A 22,920-nucleotide genomic window follows, 5' to 3' on the forward strand; every position below is an offset into this window, starting at 1 on the left:
CTGTAAACCCTAATGTTGTCTTTACTTAAACAATCAAGTGTACTTGACTAAACATTACTTTAAATTTAGCATTTTGGCCCTGTCACTCAAAAATATAAGTTCAAATAACTTATTTACCTTCAAAATACATAAACTTAAGATTTCAAGTGCTGTGAGCTCAAAATCATGATTAATCCTTACAATAGGTCATTTTCACAAATGTTGTTTTCTTGACTGTGAAATGAATACATTCATACATGCTTTCTTCAAGTGCAAGGTGTCATTCTTTTACCAGAAAACAAATGGCTTTCATTATATTACAATTATTGATCGTAATGGAAATAAGCTGATTTTTATTTTTAAATCTGATACTTTGAACTTGATAAATAAACTTTAATACCCATATACAAGTGTTTTTGTAATACAGTACATCCCCAGTGTTAAATTTACACTGCTCAGTGTTTGTATGAGTCCACACTCAAGAGTGTTATAAGTAACACTAAACCAGTGTTAAAGTTAATGAAATAATTAAGTGATTAATTGAGTGATGATTGAGCATCATTTGTACAAGTTCTGAAAGTTAACACTGAAAACACTAATAAGTTGATTGAACTCAATTGATTTGAGTAAACTCGTTCCCTTAATTTAATTGAGTAATGGGGTCTCCCAAAACGTGCATATTTAAGTGTACTTAACTTGGTGCTTATGTAGACTTGACTTAAATTGTTTAGTTCACCAAACTTGACGATTATTTAATGTACTTAAACAATAAAGTTCACTTAACTTAGTGTTGATTTCAAGTGTACTTGTATATTTAAGTAGACAGCAAAATACCCAGTGTTAAATTAACACTGCTCAGCGTTTATATCAGTCCACACTCAAGAGTGTTATAAGTAACACTGAAGCAGTGTTAAAGTTAATGAGATAATTAAGTGAATAATTGAGTGATGATTGAGCATTATTGAAGGTACCTGATGTTAACAAGCAGAATCACTGAAGGAGAAAACCATAATGTGTAAGTCACTGTTATGGTGATCAGTGTTTGTTTTAGTTGGGCTCTTGACCCTTTGATCATTAACTTTATATTTTGTTTGACTGCTGTAACTCAGTTATAACAGCCAGATGAACAAATAGAAAAGGTGATCTGATGGTGGTGATTGTGTTTTAACATAATCATTATTTCACAATCTTTTGACCTGAATCCTAAATTCATTTAAAGCCCAATTTCTGAATTAGATTTATGTTATTAATTATAGCAACACTGTTCTTGTACAGCATTACATTTTCAACGATTACATCATAATGCAAACAATTTCTTTAAAGTTGTTCCTATACATATTACTGTATATTATTTTTAGACACACAGACATCAAGATTTAGCGTATGAATCTCAGCAATGGTGATAAACAGATCACCTCTGAACATAAGCTCATTATTTATTCATGCAGCAATGCATGATGGGAGCCATGAAGGAGTTTTGATTGGTGGCACCCAGAATGCACTGCAACATGCTTTATGTCACCATTGTTGAGATTCACAGGCTGATTATTGATCTCTATGTGTCTAAAATAATATGATCTACATATTTTTTTATGATAGCAACCTTAAAAGAGAATATTTGGATTAAAATTTAAATGTTACAAATATTATATAAAATATAAACAGTGCTGCTATAATCAATAAGATGAACATGATTTAGCTTTAAAGGCCTTAAAAGATTAAATTCTAATAATTATGAAATAATGATTATGTTAAAACACAATCACCATCATCAGATGACCTTTTCTATTTGTTCATCTGGTTACAACTGAGTTACAGCCGCCAAACAAAATATAAAGTTAATGAGTTAACGGTCAAGAGCCAAATTAAACAAACACTGATCACCACAACGGTGACTTAAAAATAATGGTTTTCTCCTTCAGTGATTCTGCTTGTTAACATCAGGTGTCTTCAATAATGCTCAATCATCACTCAATTAATCACTTAATTATCTCATTAACTTTAACACTGCTTCAGTGTTACAGTCTACATAAGCACCAAGTTAAGTACACTTAAATATGCACGTTTTGGGAGACCCCATTACTCAATTAAATTGAGGGAATGAGTTTACTCAAATCAATTGAGTTCAATCAACTTATTAGGGTTTTCAGTGTATATAATGTGATGACATTTGATGATGATTTAAAAATTTTCTCTTTTTTTGTATTGGCAGGAAAAGCATCAGTAGGAGAAGAACTGAGGGCAACTCTTCAATCACCACTAACATTGGCAGTTGCAATAGTTGTAGTAGTAGTAGGTTATATATTAATGCCAACAGTAGGTGACACAGTAGGAGCAGCAGCAGGAGCAGCAGCTGGAGTATGCATTTTAAAATCACTGTGGGAAGAAGAAGAGAGAAAAGGACCAGTAGCAGTAGCAGTGGCAGCAATAGCAGGAGGCGTAGCAGGAGCAGCAGCAGCACAGTTGCGATCAATGGTAGGAGCACAGTCACTAATAGGATCAGCAATAGTTGGAGCGATAGCAGGAGCTGCAATAGTAGCAATAGCAAGAAAATGGTTACAAATGCTTATAAATACAATACAGTGCTTAAAAGATCACTTGAAATCATGTGTAGTAATAGCTCTAGTGGGAATGGGAGGAATGCTATTAACATGGGTAAAAAATACAATAAAGTGGGTAACAGATCAAATAAAGTGGGCAGTGGCCAAAGTAAAATCAGCAGTACAATGGATTAAAGAAGCCGCAAACAAATTATTCAACACATCAGCATCAATGGTATCAGGATTAACAGTAGTTGCAGCAGCAGCAGCAGCATTAGGATTAGCAACATTAGCATCAGCATCAGGATTAGCATCAATAGGAACAACAGTATCAGGATTAGCATCTGGATTATTTGGAGGGTTACTGGTACTCGCGTTAGTAGTTGCATTAGGAGCAGCAATTTTTGGATCGCAAGTGAGTGGACAATCACAAGCAAAAGATGTGGTGTTACCAATTGCTGTTCTTTTGCTTTTTGTTTTATTTTGTTTTCTTGTTACCTCTGTGGGTGTGTTGCGATTTTGCTGTTTGTTGTTGTTTCTCACGTTTTTTCTATGGTTTCTGCTGCGCTACAGCTCTGACAGGAACTGATCATGTTCACCAAGAAAGGCTAGCATAAAAGCCAGCTGATTGCATCAGAAAAAAAGATGAGAGACTTATCTCCCCAGATGGATGCTTTTCTCCATGCAATAAAGCACAACATGTTCTATACAGTTTCTTCCTGCATTTCCCTGTGTTATGTTTACCTATTTTGAACAGCGATCCATTTAATCCAGTGTGTCCAAACCCAAGTCTCAATATTATTATCCCGTCCCTCCTATTCCCTCTTGCATAACTAATTTCTCACACTTTCCTTTGGATCCTGTAAAACCATTGCCCTTTTCCCAGCGGGGGGGGGGGGGGGGGGGGGGGGGGGGGGGGGGGGAGCGTGCACCTGAGACTCGCATCTCTCTGTAGGCAAGGGCGTGGCGAGCTGGTACCTGCTTACGTCACAGGGCACCACAACTTCCAATAGGAGAATTGAACTGCAGTAGCCACCGTTCAACCTGAAGAGGGCAGCACTCAGACGTTTTTACACCATATATTGTAGAATTAAAACACTTTAGACCCAAATGTCAAAAAATGTACTCGAATCAATGAACAGCATTAAGAAAGCCCCAGTTTTACAGATCATTAACTAAAAAAAGTTGTTTTAGGGTTTAGTTACCCTTTAAGAGAATAGGGACAATCCTTTTAGACCATGCGCGCCGACCCTTTTTCCCGTCGTTAAACTGGCAAAAGTGGATTCGGACACTGGCCTAAGTGCACTTGCGCCGTGCGCTTTAGACTATGCGCTAAGATTGTTAAAATAGGGCCTTATAAGAGCCGACTTGGAGTGGCCTTGGACAGAAACAAGCTCAATGCATTATAGGTGTTGAAGTTTTCCTACTTTCTTTGTCAAAAGGAAATGAAACGGGCCATTTTATCTGTTTTCTCTAGTCAGGTAGCACTGATTTCAACACATTTTTGGCTTAGTAGCGCCACCTTTTGACAAAAGTGGGGGGTCAGTTTTACCTACAGTCACAAAACTCGGTACGTATATTGTTCTCATCGAGCCAGACAACATCTTTCTAATTTACAGTCATTAGCTCCGACCAACAGGAAGTCAGATATTTTGGTCTGAATGTGGATTTTTTTGCTAAATCAGCCTCTGAATTTTAACCCACTCCTTTTAAGTGTTTTATTTGATTCCCACCAAACTTTTTCAACATGATGAAAATACATTAAATTGCGAATCATGTCAAAAAAGGAAAAACAGTTAAAAACAGTCAGAATAGTGCCATTTGGTTAAATAAAAAGTCATACATAGGGCTATACTGCCCTCTTGTGTTCCAAATGATATCATAATTGTACATCAAACTTTTATCTGGTAGGCCTATTGTATTTGGGGGGGGGGGGGGGGGGTTAAATCGCTAATTTAAAAGCGAAAGTAAAATATGTTCGTCCACACGGACATTGATAATGGTGTAGAGCAGAGCGAGCGTTTTCAATTAATTTCTATGGAAGGAGGAATGAACTAAAAAACATTCACTCTGTTCTGCTCGCTCCTCCCCGTGGTTGCGCGCGCCCACACACACACACACACACACACACAATGATTGTTTGCATTTTTTAAGAAGTCTAAAACAGAGCACAAACATATGCATGCTTAAAGGTAATTTTATAGATACAATATATAATTCTTTTATTTAAGATCTGAATTTGAAAGACAAAAATACATAGTGTGATTGAAACATATCTTGTACTACATCATAATGTTTTGCTCAACGGGCATCACATGTGCAGTAAATGAAAGTTCAATTTAAATATTAAATAACTGATGACAAAAAAAGTAAATATGTAAACACTAAGCTAGTAAGATATTTGTTTTTCTATTGCAACACTTCCGATTAAAGTGGTTTGGTAACAGTACAAAGAAAGAAGTCATTGAACAAAACACATTTTCTTCCAGTTGTGGTGGAAAAACACAGTGCTCTTCAAACATCCTTGCAGTTATTCAGTTACTTGACTTTTTTTTTTTTTTTTTAATGGTCCATGGATTTAGTTTTTCTGCATCATGTCTCCTCACGCCATTCCGAACGTCTGTAAATTAGCCTAAATTAACTCCCAACCATCTGTTGTTTTAAACCAAAGCACTGACGATTCATTGGTGTGTATTTTTAGGTAAGGGGCATTAATGTGAACAGTCCTGTGCATGTTGGTGTAAATTAGTGGGCTTCTCTATTATTAATTCCCATACAAGCAGATGACAGATTTAGATTTAGTAAGGCCCCTATGCTGGATTAAGATCAGAATAGACTAGACTAGATTAAATTAGCATCTGGGAGAGAAAGGGGGGTCGGCAGGTGACTCTGTGAATGACTTGAGCTCATAGGCAGCACCACTGTCCACTTCCATGGATTTACGGGAGAAAAGGAGCCGGATGTCCCGATGGAGGTAGATCTTTCCAGATTTGGAGCTCTGGAACCTGAGAGACAGATAGAGAGAAATAAAGGTCAAACAGTTAATAACTAGTAACTAGTGTTGGTAACATGTATAAACCACTAGGTGGCAAATATAGCAAGCTAACAACAGTTTCTTTGTCTTCCTTAAGAGGGCGTTTGATGGCTCAGAATGTTGAATCCTTGGTTGAGTCTTATTTCAAAAGGGGCACTATTTTTTCTTTTTTTTTTCGGGGTGGGGGGGGGGGGGGGGGGGGCATTATAGACAATATGCTAAATTATTATACTAAAAAAGTATTGTGGGTTGGTGCCTGACATACAATTAAAAATCTTTAAATAACAGCAGAGGCTATTTGCACTAAGTGCAACAAGTAAAAGCTGCTATTTTTACACTAAGTGAAAATTGCAGTATTTTCTATTTGCACCAAGTTTAATGATTTCCATTACACGAGAGTAGATGTTAAAACTTCATGCTCTGATTTGCACTCGGCTTTCGCCAAGATAAGCACAAACTAAGACAGCTTTACAGTAACCTATGCGTCTCCATCCATTCACGCTTCCTTCCATATGGTGATGTGAATCTCCTTCTGTCTGGTGTTAATGGCTGAAGTATATTCCTGGCGCGTCAGCACACACAGAGGCTGCGATGCTGGCTCCAGGGATCAACCACAGTGCGGTCTTCCCAGCGGATCAGCATGACAACAGTCTGGATTGAGCCGAGTAGGGTACATCTCTGGGGTGTTCAAGTGGGCACCTTCCGACGACTAGCCCACGACACCTCAAGAGGGCTCGACAGTGACTCTGGCGTCCCAGAGTCACCCCCCTCCGTCCCCCTAACAACAATCTCTAACGCCACAATTTTACTGCAACCCGACCATACGCGCCAACCCGTAACTAAGGCTGTCAAAGCCTCACTGTCGTCGTTAAAGCAGGTTCAGTGGCAACGGTTCCGTATGGCATACTACATGTAAATAGTAGATAGATACTATTTGCACCTAATATAGTACATTATAAAACAGTATGCAATAATAACAACATAGAGCGAAAATGACTATATTTATTAAAATCATTAAATGGTTGAGGCCTTATTGGGACAATAAAGCCCTCCCCCACACCTACCCGATAAACACTTTATTCCTACTATTAAATACCCGTTAGGCACTTTATTTCCAATTTTTAAAATATTTTCTCCATTTTTATTTAAAATAAACACCATTCTGATCTGATATGCGATGGGGAAAGGGAGAAACAGGTCGATTGCGTAAAAGTTACCAACACCAGCCTTACTTTTTGGCTTGTTTCTTTTGTAATTTTGTTTGGCACTTAGTGTAAATAGACTCTCCATCTTGGTCAGCACTGTAAAAAAAAATTTCATGCTATTTATGTAGCATAAATATAATTATAAAATATAATATAATTATAAATAATTATAATTATTTTTAATTATACAGTTAATTAAAAATTAAAGAACGTCCAGGCTGCCTGTTTCAGGGACATTTTAATTTCATGCTAATTCTACTAACTTACAGTATTCTATTTATATGGGTTGAACATGAGAAATATCTACATGAGTGATCCATGGCCCACTAGGCCTAAATATGAAACCCCAAATGCTAATTTTAATATGAAATAACTATGAATTACATTAATATATAGTAACTTTAGTATAATTACAACATAAATAATAAATATAATTTTTTTTTTCAAAAGTGATTACAATAATAAAAAAATTAAATGGTCTGTATACAGGCTCCAATAACTTTTTAAAAAAAAAAATATTTTTTAAATTAAATGTATCTGTATCCATGTTTGACTAGTATTACTAGGAAAACTGGGATCACCTTCCAAAAACTAAAACTCAAAACCGCTTCTCATTTCACATGTACTATAAATTCAAGCTATTTCTGGTAAAATATCACCATCAGTCAACATTTAGATTAAATATAATTATACCCATTTCATTTGTATGCTGTTTTTCTACATGTAAAAGGCTTTTGGTTTTGTACGTTATGGTTTGTGTTCAGATTTCTGGATAATTTTCTCTTTATCACTTTCCAGTGGCTGAAATTTTTTAATTCTCATTGAAGATAAGAGCTGTAGCCTACTTTCATGACTGGAAAATAGCTGCCTGGAGGTGTTTCCAAGATGGCTGCCAGGGGAACAGACTTGCTCTAATAAGGACTTTTCAAAAGTACTGAATTTTCACACACCTTATCATGCGACTTCTGGGGACCAGTTAAAATAAGTATACATATTCATGAACAGGCATGTCGAGGCCACAAGGTACCTGTTAAGAAAGTGTGGTCTAGAACAAAAGCTCTACGGCCATTTGACGGTATACACTGAGCATTTAATCCCTGTATGCCTGAATGAAAATAAATGAGCACTCAATGCCATGGTACTGACCTCAGATGGACGAGGTAGCGGAGAGTTCGTCCTTGCCCCAGTGAGGATGGCTTTTTGTTGTTCTGTCCATTGTACTCGCGTTTGACTGGGACTGAGAAGGTTCTCTGCCGCAGGAATGTCTGATGGCTGGCGGGCATTTCTCTCAGATCATACATCACCACAAACATCTTCACCACTGTCTTATTGGGGTTAAATAAGGTCTGGCATTCAGAGACAAAAGACAAAACATCCGCTGAGCATCAAAGTTACAAAATCCAAAGCAGAAAACATGCATGCAATTCCAGACACTAGGGGTGTGTAACGGTACATGTATTCGTATTGAACCGTTTCGGTTCGAGGCTTCCAGTTCGGTACGCATAAAAACCGAACGATTCCTTGGACCATTTTTCTTGCCGACAAAATTCGCGCTGGCGCGATCACCACAACGTTGCGCAACATCAAATGGCAAACGTAATGAAAGCGGAACGAAACTGCGCTACTCATTATTGTGCTTCACGGATCGTTTGACCAGCAACATCTGCAGCGCGAGCCGATCTCGATCAAGCGACACTGTTACAACACAGCGCTAAGAGATCCAGTAAAGAAAACATTTTAATTCGCCACTGAAGTAATAACAGCACTGCGAGATCTAGTGAGAAGCATTCACATTTCTCCGTTATTAACAGTAGATCTCTAGATCAAACAGCGCTGACGTGGAAACCAGACCCGCGCCATGGGGGGGCATTGGGGGGCCTGGCCCGCCCTGTGAGTCACTAGTGCCCGCCCTGGACGAGCCTGTCTCCCTTCATCAACTCTACGTCACGTCCCACATCTCGATCATCGCGATCTCACAAAGCTCTTTTATTATCAATGAAGCTGACTGCACAATGAATCTTTCATAATGTCAACACTTTGTTTGGTATAATCAGAGGATTTGCCAGCATGCAGAATTCATCACTGAACAAAAACTCCAAAGTTTTGAGCGGTGAGTGGATTTTATCTGAAACGCATCTGATTGGCCATATTGCGTTTTAGAAATCAACACATATGTCTGTGATTGGCTACATGGCACAACGCTGCAAAAACACGTTATAAATAGAAACTCTACCTAATTGCGACTGTAAATCGTTATTTTGTTTAGTTGTTCTTATTGCTTTTGTGCAATAGATGCAGATAACAATTTATTTGTTTTTGCATGTTTTATTTAGATAGGGAGTCCCACGAATCGTTTGATTCTCCCGTAACCCATTACCGCCCGCGCCCGCACTCGGCCATCAAATCTAAATGTTAGTAGTCCCGACTCCCGCGGGAGTCCACCAACCACCAGTCCTTGCTTGTTTGCACTTTTATTTATATTTTTATCAATAGGCTACTGTAAAAGATATTGACGAATGAACAATGAATTCATAAATAAATAAAACGTGTCAGGGCTTGACATTGTGACAAGTGAAATCAGTAGGCCTATTCACATCAGAGTTCAATCAGCTTTGACATATTTAAATCTGCATATTTGTGATATTTTTACTTGTATAAAGGACATTTCCCCTAATTTTATTAAATATATGATTATATATCTTAATGATTCCTCTTTCATTTTAAATTCTTTATTTGGTCAATAAATTAAATTAGAATAAGACACTACAGCCCAGATAGCAACATTGTTTCGGCCCAGATCCGGCCCACATCTGGCACTTGTGGGATGCGGATCTGGCCCACATGCAGCGTGGAATGACGGCCCTTGGGTGGCCCACTCCTGTTTGCCAGATCTGGGCCACAAGCAGGCCATAGCAATGCCACATGTCAGCCAAGAGCAAAGAAATAAACCAGAACTGGACTTTATCTGAGCCACAAAATCTGTGTATATTAAATATGGAGTCATCTCAAGCCTGTTAACAAGCAGAATCACTGAAGGAAAGAAGAGAATAGAAAAAGAGACGAGCAGAAACACAAGAACTACAACTACACAGTCTTAGATGAAATCAACTGAAGATAAAAGAAGACATTACATCTGAAGATCTCAGCAGAGGAGGAATAAACAACTCCACAAACAGCATTACCAGCTTCACTTATTACTAACCAGACTGACTTTATTTCTGTCAGACTTCTACAGAAGTTTTTATTGAGAATTAACAGAGGTTTAACTCTGTTTCATTTGAAGTCACCATAACAGTGATTAGTGTTTCCATTAGTTGGGCTCTTAACTCTTAATATATCTTTTGTATTTTTTTGGTTGTTGTGACAGTGTGTTTAGTCAAACACATTTGCAGCAGCAAAGAAAGCTAAAGTGAAATGAGATCACGTTATAATGGTTACCTGTTGATGGTATAATCAGTGCCGCTGCTAGCCATTTTGGTGCCCTAAGCATAATTCCTTTATGATCCCCCCCCGCCCACCCTAAAAAAAACATTTTCATTTAGGGGGGCTAAGCCCCCAATGAGGGTATGATTTATAAAAAAATTAAAAAGCTAAAAAGTAACACTTTAGATTAGGGTCTAATGCTTACTATTAACTAGTTTCATTACCATGCAATGGCATGGTTTTATAATCACTGGGATCCCGAATTTGAGGCAGGTTAGTTAGGGGTGTTCGGGGGAAATTTTGGATTTTTCTGAACTAGAGATGTGCATTTTAAGATGTTGTGAAGGCAAAAAAAAAAAAAAAAAATCGATAACAACAGCTTTAAAACCATGTCAGTGGGCAGCTGATTATTTTTTTTCTCCTCATCAGCATCACACTCTTTTTCTCTTTGTTTTTATCTTGCCCTGTCTCTTCCCCTCCTAAAGTTGGCTTTTTTAATTTACTAAAGGTTACAATTTGTATTTTATTCTCAATATGTACACATTCATTATAAATCCTGTGCCTAACATGATGAAAACGGCTTTGTTCATGTTTCTTGTCCCCTCACAATGACAGTAGCCTAAACTATTACACTAGGCTACATGTTACATAGGCCTATTTTCAGTTCAAAATGGCGAAATTAGACAAAACTATACTAGTTTGCCTAATTATTTTTTGTCATTCGTTTAACATTTATGACCTAAAAAAAACTGTCAAATAAAGTTAAGTTTAGCTACTTACATCTTATCTCGCACTTGACCGTACACTGAAGCGTCGAGTTGCACTGTTAAAATTCGCGCTCAGCGTCTGTGAACATAAAGCCCGCCTACTTTGATTTGATTGGTCATCTCAAATATTCTGACATTGACGAGCAGTGACAGACCAATGAGGCTCAGATGAACACACACATGAACACACACACACATACACACACACACACACACACACCCTGTCCTGTGTTTCTGACGTGCTCTCTGTCTCTGCTCGGCGCCGCAGCGGAATGAAGAGGAAGAACGCGCTGAATCTGATTACAACAAGAAGTTTGATGATTGGTTTTTCATTAGGCTATTTTTGGTGCCCCCTCAGCACTTGGTGCCCTACGCACAGCGCGTGATGCGCGTGGTGGGAGCGGCGGCGCTGGGTATAATCATCAGGAAATAACTTCATTCACTGATGTCTTTGGAATCTAACAATTGTGTTGATCCATTAATACACAGCATAATCCCCAGTGTTAAATTAACACTGCTCAGTGTTTATATGAGTCCACGCTCAGAGAGTGTTAAATGAACACTGAAGCAGTGCTAAAGTTAATGAGATAATTAAGTGATTAATGGAAGAATAATTGAACATTATCGAAGACACCTGATGTTAACAAGCGGAATCACTGAAGGAGAAAATCGTAATTGGTATGTTACCATTGTGGAGATCAGTGTTTGCTTTAGTTGGGCTGTTGACCCTTTAAGCTATTAACTCTAGATTTTGTTTGGCTGCTGTACCTGAGTTATAACAGCCAGATGAACAAAGAGAAATGGTGAAATGATGGTGTTGGTTGTGTTGAAACATTATCATTATTTCACAATCATTTGACCTGAATCACTGAACACATATAGAGCCCAGTTACTGAGTTACATTTACTTTATTGATTATAGCAGCACTAGCCTTGAAAAGCATAATATTTGTAGCTTTTACAATGTAATCCAAATAATTTCTTAAAACTTAATCTCATACAAAACTTTTTTTTTCTTTTTTTTTTACACAGACATCAAGAATCAGCCTGTGAATCTCAACAATGGTGACAATTATAAAGCATTTTGCAGTGTATTCTAGATTTCACCAATCAAATCTCATTCATGGCTCCCATCATGCATTGCTGCATGAATAAATAATGAGCTTATGTTCAGAGGTGATCTGTTTGTCACCACTGTTGAGATTCATACGCTAATTCTTGATGTCTGTATGTGCCTACCTGAAATATTTTCTAGAAGTTTTTTTTTTTTTTTTTTTTTTTGATTTGATCATTTGGACTTAATTGAAAAGGCTAAAAAAAATGCATACTCTACAAGGACAGTGCTGTTATAATCCATAAGGTAAATTTAACTCTGAAATTATGCTCCCAATGAGTTAAGTGATTCAGGCCAACTATTTATTATGTTAAAACACAACCAGCACCATCATATCATCTTTTCTCTTTGTTCATCTGGCAGGTACAGCAGACAAACAAAATCTAAAGTTAATGAATTAGGGGCCACAGCCCAACTTAAGCAAACACTTATCTCCATAATGGTAACATACCAATTACGATTTTCTCCTTCAGTGATTCTGCGTTAACATCAGGTGTCTTCAATAATGCTCAATTATCACTCAATTAATCACTTAATGATCTCATTAACTTTAGCACCGCTTCAGTGTTCATTTAACACTCTCTGAGTGTGGACTCATATAAACACTGAGCAGAGTTAATTTAAAACTGGGATTATGCTGTGTATTAATAGATCAACACAATTGTTAGATTCCAAAGACATCAGTGAATCAAGTTAATTCTTGATGATTATAAAACCATCAACAGGTAACCATTATAACCGGATCTCATTTCACTTTAGCTTTCTTTGCTGCTGCAAATGTGTTTGACTAAACACACTGTCACAGCAGCCAAAAAAAGACAAAATATATTTTAAGAGTTAAGAGCCCAACTAATGGAAACACTAATCACTGTTATGGTGACTTCAAATGAAACAGAGTTAAACCTCTGTTAATTCTCAATAAAAACTTCTGTAGAAGTCTGAAAGAAATAAAGTCAGTCTGGTTAGTAATAAGTGAAGCTGGTAATGCTGTTTGTGGAGTTGTTTATTCCTCCTCTGCTGAGATCTTCACAGATTTAATGTCTTCTTTTATCTTCAAGTGATTTCATCTAAGACTGTGTCTGAAGTCAGTTGTAGTTCTTGTTTTTCTGCTAGTCTCTTTTTCTGTTCTCTTCTTTCCTTCAGTGATTCTGCTTGTTAACAGGCTTATTAAGGCTGCAATTACTTATTATTTAATATACACAGATTTTGTGGCTCAGATAAGGTCCAGTTCTGGTTTATTTCTTTGCTCTTGGCTGACATGTGGCATTGCTATGGCCTACTTGTGGCCCAGATCTGGCAAACAGGAGTGGGCCACCCAAGGGCCGTCATTCCACGCTGCATGTGGGCCAGATCCGCATCCCACAAGTGCCAGATGTGGGCCGGATCTGGGCCGAAACAATGTTGCTATCTGGGAGGACTGTTACCAATCAAATTAAATCATTTACACTAAATAATATACATTAAATAATGTTATGAGATTGTTTTAAATCTTTTTTTAAATATACAAATAAGAAAAGTTGAAAAGAATTACACTTTTAAACATGAAACTAAACCGCCAGTAGATGGCGGTAAGTGATAAGCGGTGTTATTAAGCGAGTCATAGAGTCATTTGTTCAAACGATTCGTTCAAACAGCTCATTCATCAAAAAAAAGTAGTCGTTCATGAATGGGTCATTGAATCTTTGACTCAACCGATTCGTTTAAAACACTGAATCATTTAGTAACGAAACCACGGTTGACTGTCTGAGATGCGTTCTGTTTCTGCTGGGATCTTTGTTTGGATTGGAATTATTTTCACTGCTAAAATATAACAAAAAGTCAATATTGCATCTAAAATGTAAGTGACTTAATATGAATTACTTATTGAACTGTCGAAATCAGTGTTACATTTTCAATTGTGATGATATTCAGCACTTGGTCGTGTGGTGTTGCTTCATGTTATATAAATAACGTTATAAAAACTAACTTGCACATTAAAAAAAAATTAACCGCATGCAGTGTGCTGCTAACTGAGTTTCTTTGTGTGAGCTGCAGTTAGGCCTATTTGTTTCTTTGAGAGGCTGCGCGAGCCTAAACAGCACAAATTGTTAGCGTCAGTACATTATCTAGGCTACTATCGATCATTATCATTTGTATCATACATATTCAATTCATTAACGATCCTTTAATATTAAGCAATTAGGAAATTAGGTTTATCTCATTTGTGCCCCCCTGAAAAAAATGTATGCCCGTCCGTGAATTTGTGTCTGGCGCCGGGTCTGGTGGAAACCAGGAGAAACATTGTGCCGTGAATGAACTAGTAATACTTTACGTCCACACTCCACAGACCAGCAACATTCACCATGGATTTAATATAGTAGGCTAACACTAACTGTAACCAGTTTGGATGGAATAGTGAACTGCTTTCAAGTACTTCACACATCTTTTTCCAGCTCTTCAAAACTCAAATACTATATAAATAAATATATATATATATATATATATATATTTAAATGTTATTTTTAATGTGATAACCAAAACATTATTTGTTCATCCTTCAAAGATGACCCCCATTTATAAACCTGAAAGTTTCAAGATGTAGGAAAACTCAGTTATTTAAAAATATTTTTTTCTTTTAACAAATAAGAAATTTCTCTGGCATTTCTTTCTTTTTGCTGTATCGAAAACGTACCGAACCGTGACTTTAAAACCGAGGTACTTACCGAACCGTGATTTTTGTGTACCGTTACACCCCTCACAGTAACAGTCGGTGAGCATTTCATCAGAAACACATGCTAATAATCTAAAGTGGGCAGGGAAACCTTCAAAAAACATAAAATAACTGTTTTATTTCACTATCCTCCAAAAACATTTATTGAAAACAGTGAATCAGAGTAATTTGTTCATGACTAATGCAAATCAAAGAATTTAAAGGAATATTCCAAGCACAAGTATCAGTAACATTTGGGTCATAATGTAAGTTACCATGGAAAAGACTGTTGCTTTAATTTTTTTTTTTAAAGATTTACACCAGATATGAAAGGACTACACTGAAAAGTTAAGAAAGGGGTTATTTTTTAATTTCTGTTTTTTTTTTTTTTTTTTACTATTGTTCTGTTTGCATGTAAATGTAATTCCTACACATTCACCAGTAGAGGGCGCATCTGTACACACTTTTAATGGTTGACATTCTCCTTTGTTCTCACAGTATTGTCTGATGGTTATTACACACACTCATGAGTAGTTATGAATCATTTGCAAAAGTGTGTCATTACCATGAAACATAGTGCGCAAGCAGATAATTATGTAGGTCTTTAAAATAATTTGATGAATCTTACCACTTGAATGGTTCCTGAAGGAGGTACTCGATATCCCCTCTTACCGAGGGACTCCAAGTTTATGACACCCTGAAGAGAAGCAAGAGAATTGAATATAAATTATAGTATTTAAATCATTTAAAATGTTGTATTGACACCTTAAAAGATGTTTGTATAACATTTATGCTCTACACAACTATACCAACCTCAAAAAGTATGTGTGTGTGTGCGTGTGTTGGGGGTAAAGTAAAGTAAAGTATGTTACTTTACTGTGAAATATTCAAAATAAGTACACAAAATATGTAAGAAACTCAGCTTGGGCCATTACCATGTAGGGGGAAGGTGCGTTATCATCAGAGACGCTGTAGAATAGCACGTCCACAGGTAAGGTCATGTGACTGGGGCAGAAGGTTCCGCTGGCGCCAACCTCTGCTGTGAAACCCTCAATAGTGCCCAACGGCTCCAAACGATAATTCAATACACACTCCTACACAAAAACACACAGATATACACATCAACACACACAAAGAAACATCTGTCTATCTTTCCATCCATCCATTAGAGGCATATCTTTAATGTGTGATCAGGATAAAGACAATATCATTAGGCCAAATAAAGACAGAGGGTGTTCACTCAAAGGGTTGTTCACTATTTGTGTGTGTGTGTGTTTGGTCCAGATATTCCTTTATACCGAATATCCCCTCAAGGATAGTATATCCTGACATTTTGACTTTTTTTATGAATCATCTTACTAAATGTAGTTGTTAATATAAAGGCTTATAAAAAGGCGTAAAATCGGTTTATATTTAAATCTAGGGTTTTGCACAGGTATCTGTGAGAGTTGTTTAGAGGTAGGGGTCAGGTAGAAAATAGCATTAACCTGATATAAATGTCTATGAGGAAAATATAGTGAAAAAAGCATGTATTTGTGTGTACCTACTTATTTTTTGGGAAAAAAAGTTTACCCAGAAGTGAGCTAAACAAAATCTCCCTAAAGCTCCTTTTGGGTAGTCCTCATTTAAAATAAATAAATAAATAAACGATATAAAAATAAACTAAATAAAGTTATTTAAATTGTAAAAAAAATTCTGTTTAGGGTTATAGTTTGGGTTAGGGAATAGAATATATAGTTTTTACAGTATACAAATAATGATGTCTATGGAAAATCCCCATAAAACATGGAAATCCAACGTGTGTGTGTGTGTAATAATTTGTTCATCTACCTCAAAGTTTCCCAAAAGACTGAGGCTGGCGGGTGGAGCGCTGGCACTGAGGATCTGCTGCTGAGACTCATCACAGTCTTGTGATCTTTTCAAAACCCTGCAAACACACACACACACACACACACACACACACACACCTCAGTCAGCCATTTTGGGTAGTCTGTAGCTTTAGGGATAACTCTAGAGTATGTGTGCACAGCAGATGGCAGTGTATGTAGAAAAGTCTCAGTAAAGGAAATGTCAGTGAAATTTGGAACAATGGCACTACAGCAGGAAATAAAGTGAGGAAAGAAAGTCATACCTCTTATTGGCTGCCCATGGAACACCTCTGCAATGAATCAGAGATGTGTCTAAATCAAAATATCCTGTCTGGCTTTTTCTTTGAGGAACCTGAGGGGAAAAAAGGAGGAAGCAGATGAACACGTTTTGCATCTTTCTTTTGCAAGCTTGTGACCACTTGCAGAATGTAATTTAAATAATTATCTATCTGTTACAAAACAATGTGCCCAATTCACACTTGTACATATGTTTATTTATTCTGTCTGGATTTGTAATTTTTGTAATTTATTTTGAATATTTAATATACACAAGTGCTTAAAGGGATACTCCACCGTTTTTTCATATTAAACTATATGTTATTCCCTATTAACTAAGACGAGTTGATACATACCTCTCTCGTCTCAGTGCGTGCACTAAATCGCTCTGTCTTGTGGCGAAACTTTTTTCCCTATTTAAATACAGTTACACGAGTAGTGTAACTCGACCAAGAATGGCAACACAAAATAAAACGTTGCGCTTTTCTAAGCGTGTAAAGTGGATAACTATAATGTATGGTGGAATACCATAGCAAGTAATATATAAATAAAGCACTTCGACTCGGTGCAGTAATATCACCACTCCTGAAAAATCCTCTCCCCCCTCTCCTTCTCCGGAGTGGTGATATTACTGCGCCGAGTCGAAGTGCTTTATTTATATATTACTTGCTATGGTTTCCCCCATACATTATAGTTATCCATTTTACACGCTTAGAAAAGCGCAACGTTTTATTTTGTGTCACCATTCTTGGTCGAGTTACACTACTCGTGTAACTGTATTTAAATAGGGAAAACGTGGAGGTGTTTGGTCGCTTCTCTGCTTGGATCCTAATGAATGAACTGGGCTAAGCTAAGTGCTAACAAAGTTTCGCCGCAAGACAGAGACGAGAGAGGTATGCATCAACTCGTCTTAGTTAAGGGAATAACAGTTTAATATGAAAAAAAACGGTGGAGTATCCCTTTAAAGCTTTTGTAAATAAAAAAATATTGTGTGTGCTATGATATGGTGTCAGATGATAATACAGTGGTATATCAACAACAACATTTATTTATAAAGCACATTTATACACAATATAAATTGATCCAAAGTGCTGTACAATATGATTTAAGAGTAGATAAAAAAAAAAAGCCTAATAAAGAAGCAGACCTCACATGAAAGAGGGAGACTATTCCAAAGTTTGCGCCTTATTAAAAAACAAGAGAATTTTAAAATGAATCCTGAATTTGACGGGAAGCCAGTTGAGGGACGCTAGTATAGGGGAAATATGGTCCAATCAGTGAGGGTCCGATCATTATATCTCACAATTCAATCTTTACTCCGTTTGGTTATTGCCATGAGTTCAGTTTTGCCTATCCTTATCCCATCAACTACCCATGAAATCCATGGGAAATGATAGGTCAATGAAAATGTTGTCCATGCATCAATCCCAGATCAAATCTAAGCTAATCTTACTGGTTGATAGGAATGTTGTTCCAGGACCAACAAGGATGGCAAAAATCACAGTCAGCGTGGTATGTCAAAAAAAGAACAAAGCATAGTACTTTTTATAGGCAGGATTTCGATCTTTTTTTAGTCTGTTCATGTCTTCGAGAAAATGCAGAACAAAACAATTCAGCTGTTTGTAACATTTAATGAAAACAAATAGAAAGAGTAAGAACTACATCTGAGTGGATCTCATCTGAAAGAACAAGAGCACCACTCATCTGGAGTAACAGCACCAAACTCCCACACACAGTGAAGTGCTTGAGTCATATGGCACAAATCAGAACTCAGTCCACAGAGGAAAAACTGACATCGGTATGATTTGAAAACACTAATGGGCTTAATTTACCAAGAGTATTTATGGAAAGTGTTAATAAAAACTTGGGTTATAGGGAGGAAGTTTTTATTATAGGTCTATTGTGGCCCATGAGACTTCATTAGTGTGTCATCTAGGAAGCATAGAAACTCTGTGGACAGCATTGAGACAAACAAGAAGTGATTCAGATGTGAGGCTAGATGAGTCACAGATACAAAGACTTTGGGGCCCTTTCAATAAGATGCTGTGCTAGTTGCAGGGCAACAGAGGGATCTGTGCTCTTACAGGGCTGGAGAGGAGAGGTAGGCCTGTGCAGGGGTGGAAGGCTTTTGTTGCAGTTCCGTCTATGGAGTGGCGATTCTGTTTCTTCCAGTTATTGCATGACTTCAGAGGGGAAGGGGGGCGTCTCTGTTATTAAAAAGACAAAGAGGATAAATTCAGCAGAGAACATTCAATTAAGTAAAATGGCAAAGTAAGTGCTCTGATAGACTGGGTTCCAAAGGAATAGATTCAAAACTCTCCACATCAACTAAAAGCATATTAACATAGGTTTTACATGGCATGACAAGGTTTTAAAACAAAAGTAATCCGATAAACACACTTGAACTTAAAAAGTCATATGGTAGGAAAGACATATCAACTCACTGTATAACTGCTCTTGGCAGGACTAGAGGAGTTGAAGGTAAGGTTGACTGGTGTGCTAGAGGGGGACGTCCAGGGCTCCTGGTTCTCGTCCTTCTCAGGACGAGTGGACCCATCCCGGACATGCTTTTCTGCTCCTTTCTCATGGATTGCCTCTTGGGTCTTGAAGGGCTGGAGGTATCCAGTCTGGGTCAGCCCATTCTCCTGAGGAGAGCTTGCATGGCTAGAGTTGTTTTTCAAGGAGGCCCAGGGCTCTCTACTGGCATACTGTTGCTGATTACTTGCCGTTAAAGTCTGTGATTTTGTGACGCTGTGGTCTTCAAGTTTTGAGCTGGCCATGTTTAGTGGTCTAGGGGAACAGTCTCGCTTACTGCGACTAGAGTCAGGAGATCTGCAACATTTTGTTGCTTGAGACATACGAGGATCTGGGCTTGCCTCACCATTGGGTGCACTTGAAAACTTCTTATGGCTTGGTGGTGATACAAAGCCATTTGTCTGGGCTCCGTGGTTTGCACCAACCTGTTCATTGTGAGAGGTCTTCAATTTATAGGTGCCATTCAGGAGACTGTAAGAATGTTGCAGTCGCTCCTGAATCAACCTCGAAATGTCCTGAACAGCATCTGCAATCAGCGAGCCCTCAGCGGACTGGTCACTGAGTACCAGCCGCCTACATGTTGAGGGTTTTGGGGAAGTTTTTGATTCACGGTCGACTCCAACCAGCCGTGTTCTGCTTCTAGGGCTCAAGGGGGTGTTGAAGAGAGAAGACCGGCTCCTCTCTGGGAATTCTGGACTTGTTCCATTGTGGTTTTGGGGCTGGGGGACTGAGAAGAGGGGTTCTTTGGATTTCTTCAAGCGCTCCTTATCCTGTGATGAGTTCCAGGTTGTTTTGTGTCCTGGAGGTTCTTGAGAAGTGAAGAGAGCATCAGGGAGATGGGGAGCAGTAGGGTCGCAGAAATTCAATCGCTGAGCAATGCGAGCAATGACTTCCTGTCTTTCCTGAAGCAGGGAGCCAATGAGGGGGTTGGTTTCACCTGAGATGGAGCTGGGGCTCGGACTGGGGGTAAATAAAGGGTCAGTGATGGAGAGTGATTTAAAACCACAAATTGGTGACTCCATGGTTGATGTCTTGGGGCTCTCTGCCCCATTAGTACACGAGTTATACGCCTCCGTAGGGGGGGCGTCCACACCGCCATTCAGCCGAGAATACAGCCACTTGACTGCTTTGCCTGGTGGGAGAGAGGACTCAGGGCGAGGGGGGCATTTACGGGTGTTAAGAGGGCTGTGGGGAGGTGGAGAAGGGCGTAGCGGTCTGGAGAAGAGTGGAGATCCTGGCAGACGGAGGGAACTGCAGTTCTCTCCAGCACGGTTGCCACCCTCGCCACGCTCCAGGCCTCTCTTGCCCAAAAAACCAAGACCTGAGTGGATGCTACATTTGAGTACGGGGTATTTGGGCTGGCGGGGCAAAGACTGAACCCGCACTTTGAGAGCGACACTATGGGACACATTTGGGACTGGGAAGGCATGTTCAGAGGGTGTTTGAGAGAAGTTCCATATCAGTTCTTCATCAGCTGCACTTATTCTGCAAAATATAGCAAATGGGATTGTCAAAAAACAATGTAAGGTCTTTCTTCCTTTCTCTCTTGACTCTCCTGACTTCCTGTCTCTCCTGATCAAAATATTCTCCTGAAAGGCAAATACAAAATCCTCTGGATGGTTTTATGGACTTTTTACAGAGCACTTTTATATAATTTTTCTGCTCATGTTTTATGAACAAGCCCTATGGAATCACCAACATACACACTGGCCGTGCTGCAAAACCTATTAAGAATCCTAAAGGAATGCTGATTTTAAATATATTTTTATTTTATTCAATACCAACAATTATTGATAAATGAGTGCTACATGTCATAAAAAGAATTACTACTTTACATCTTTTTTTTTAAACATTTTTATCATTATTAGACTTTCACAGATTTAACTTTGCAATGTGCTACTAACGACAAACCTTATTGGAATCAACAGCTCACTGCGTTTCAGATTGAGATAGACAGCAAACACAGCTCTTGTCTACATCAGGAAAACATCATCATTCTTTCCCACCCTTGAAAGAAGTTGTTTATGTGTAGAGTATGTTACCTGTAAAGGATGTTTCTAGGTACAAGTCCATGAGAGGCACTGAACCAAGCGCTGAGCTGCGAGAAAAACACGTAGGAACGCACGGCCAACAGCAAGGTTTTCTCCTCGATAAATCGATCTCCACTCCTGCAACAAATACCAAAACCACTTTGTTAAATCTCCCTAGATCTGTGTGAAAGAATGTATATTACAAGTACTGTAAGTGACGAGTATGTCTTACTCTCTGGGTACTGGCTGTAAAGTCCATCTCTCTAGTAAGAGCGCATCTTGCTTTATTGCTGGGTCATTTAGGTCCGTGCAGTCTGTGGTCGAGCCTTCATCGCTGTAGCAACAGTCAGGAAGCAGCATTACCTCGACCATGATGGGGATGTGATTGCGCCATAGTAACATGACCTCTGACCTTATTCTCCTTGCCTGACGACACTGTATTGGGGAAAACATTTTTTTCTTTCTTTACTGCATGATACAAGATGCAAAATAACCTAAACAGTATGCACAACAACTTGAAGGTGATATGTGCAATTTCCTTGTCACTAGTGGGAAAAAATGAAAAATTCTGACTGTTATCAATCAGGTTTCCAGACATGATGGTTTGTCGGTCCCTGTTAATAAAGAATTGAAATGGTAGTATTTTCTTAGAGATGTACAGCTGTTGTACTTGTTAAGATGCATCCAATTAGTATGCCCGTTTCCAATAACTCATATTTTTACTCTTAAAACCGTAAAATGTAACTACTAAATGCCCCAGCTCGGGTGGATAAAAAGGTGTAACCCACCTGTGGTATTTTGTCGCTGCATTCATGTTTGGTGAAGACAGGCATAGCAGACTGGGCGGGTGGGCAGTGAACGCCCTCGGTCCGCCCCTTTACGGAACATTCTGGAGTCCGTCCTTCTGTGATCAGGAGTGTCAGGAACACCAGGAACTCCTCAGGATCATACTCAAAGAATTCCTCCGCTGCTTCTAAAAAGATACATGGATTGAATTACTGACATGTTGCCATTTAATAAAAAATAAAAAAAAATAAAGAAAACAAGAAGAGCAAGATTACTCAGATAACTTGTGGCATATCCTTTCTCAGAGTAACACACTCTCACATCTGGATTATCTGATTGTGCAGTAGGTTTAAATATCTTTTTTTGTTTCTGAGAAGACACGTTTGTCTCCATTTTCTTTCCTTGGGGTAGGAAATACTGTGTGGTTTGTCAGCAGTTCACCTCACAGTGTGGCAAAACCATTTCCTTACTACTTGCTAATTAGTCGGTGTCAGATGATGGAGAGGCCTACTCACTCTAAAGAGCATAGAGATTGGATAAGAATATCCATGCGGACAAGATGATATATCTGCTATACATTTAGATCCTCAAAGCTATATATTAGCCTCAAAGCCAATAGACATGGCCTAAAAATGCTTATTGAAACAGCAGGAGTATTTTTAACTTCTGTTTTCA

The 22,920-nt window shown here is 38.3% G+C and overlaps 1 protein-coding gene across 1 annotated transcript in view; it reads right to left on the reverse strand.

Annotated features, from left to right (window-relative positions):
* Positions 1–4,700: 4,700 nt before the first annotated feature.
* The window catches only part of atosa (atos homolog A), a 50,648-nt gene continuing 32,428 nt past the window's right edge, over positions 4,701–22,920 (reverse strand). The window contains exons 2-12 of the mRNA XM_056256720.1: positions 22,248–22,432; positions 21,692–21,894; positions 21,472–21,597; positions 19,339–20,914; positions 18,979–19,101; positions 16,882–16,970; positions 16,581–16,677; positions 15,686–15,844; positions 15,379–15,447; positions 7,905–8,104; positions 4,701–5,524 (exon numbers count right to left, since the gene is read on the reverse strand). Coding sequence (XP_056112695.1) covers positions 5,371–5,524; positions 7,905–8,104; positions 15,379–15,447; positions 15,686–15,844; positions 16,581–16,677; positions 16,882–16,970; positions 18,979–19,101; positions 19,339–20,914; positions 21,472–21,597; positions 21,692–21,894; positions 22,248–22,432 — 2,981 coding nt within the window. The 3' untranslated portion in view covers positions 4,701–5,370. The remainder of the gene's footprint in view (positions 5,525–7,904; positions 8,105–15,378; positions 15,448–15,685; positions 15,845–16,580; positions 16,678–16,881; positions 16,971–18,978; positions 19,102–19,338; positions 20,915–21,471; positions 21,598–21,691; positions 21,895–22,247; positions 22,433–22,920) is intronic.

This window comes from Rhinichthys klamathensis, unplaced genomic scaffold (assembly GCF_029890125.1).
Source record: "Rhinichthys klamathensis goyatoka isolate OS25496 unplaced genomic scaffold, OSU_Roscu_1.1 h1tg000131l_1, whole genome shotgun sequence".
Taxonomy (NCBI): Eukaryota; Metazoa; Chordata; class Actinopteri; order Cypriniformes; family Leuciscidae; genus Rhinichthys; species Rhinichthys klamathensis.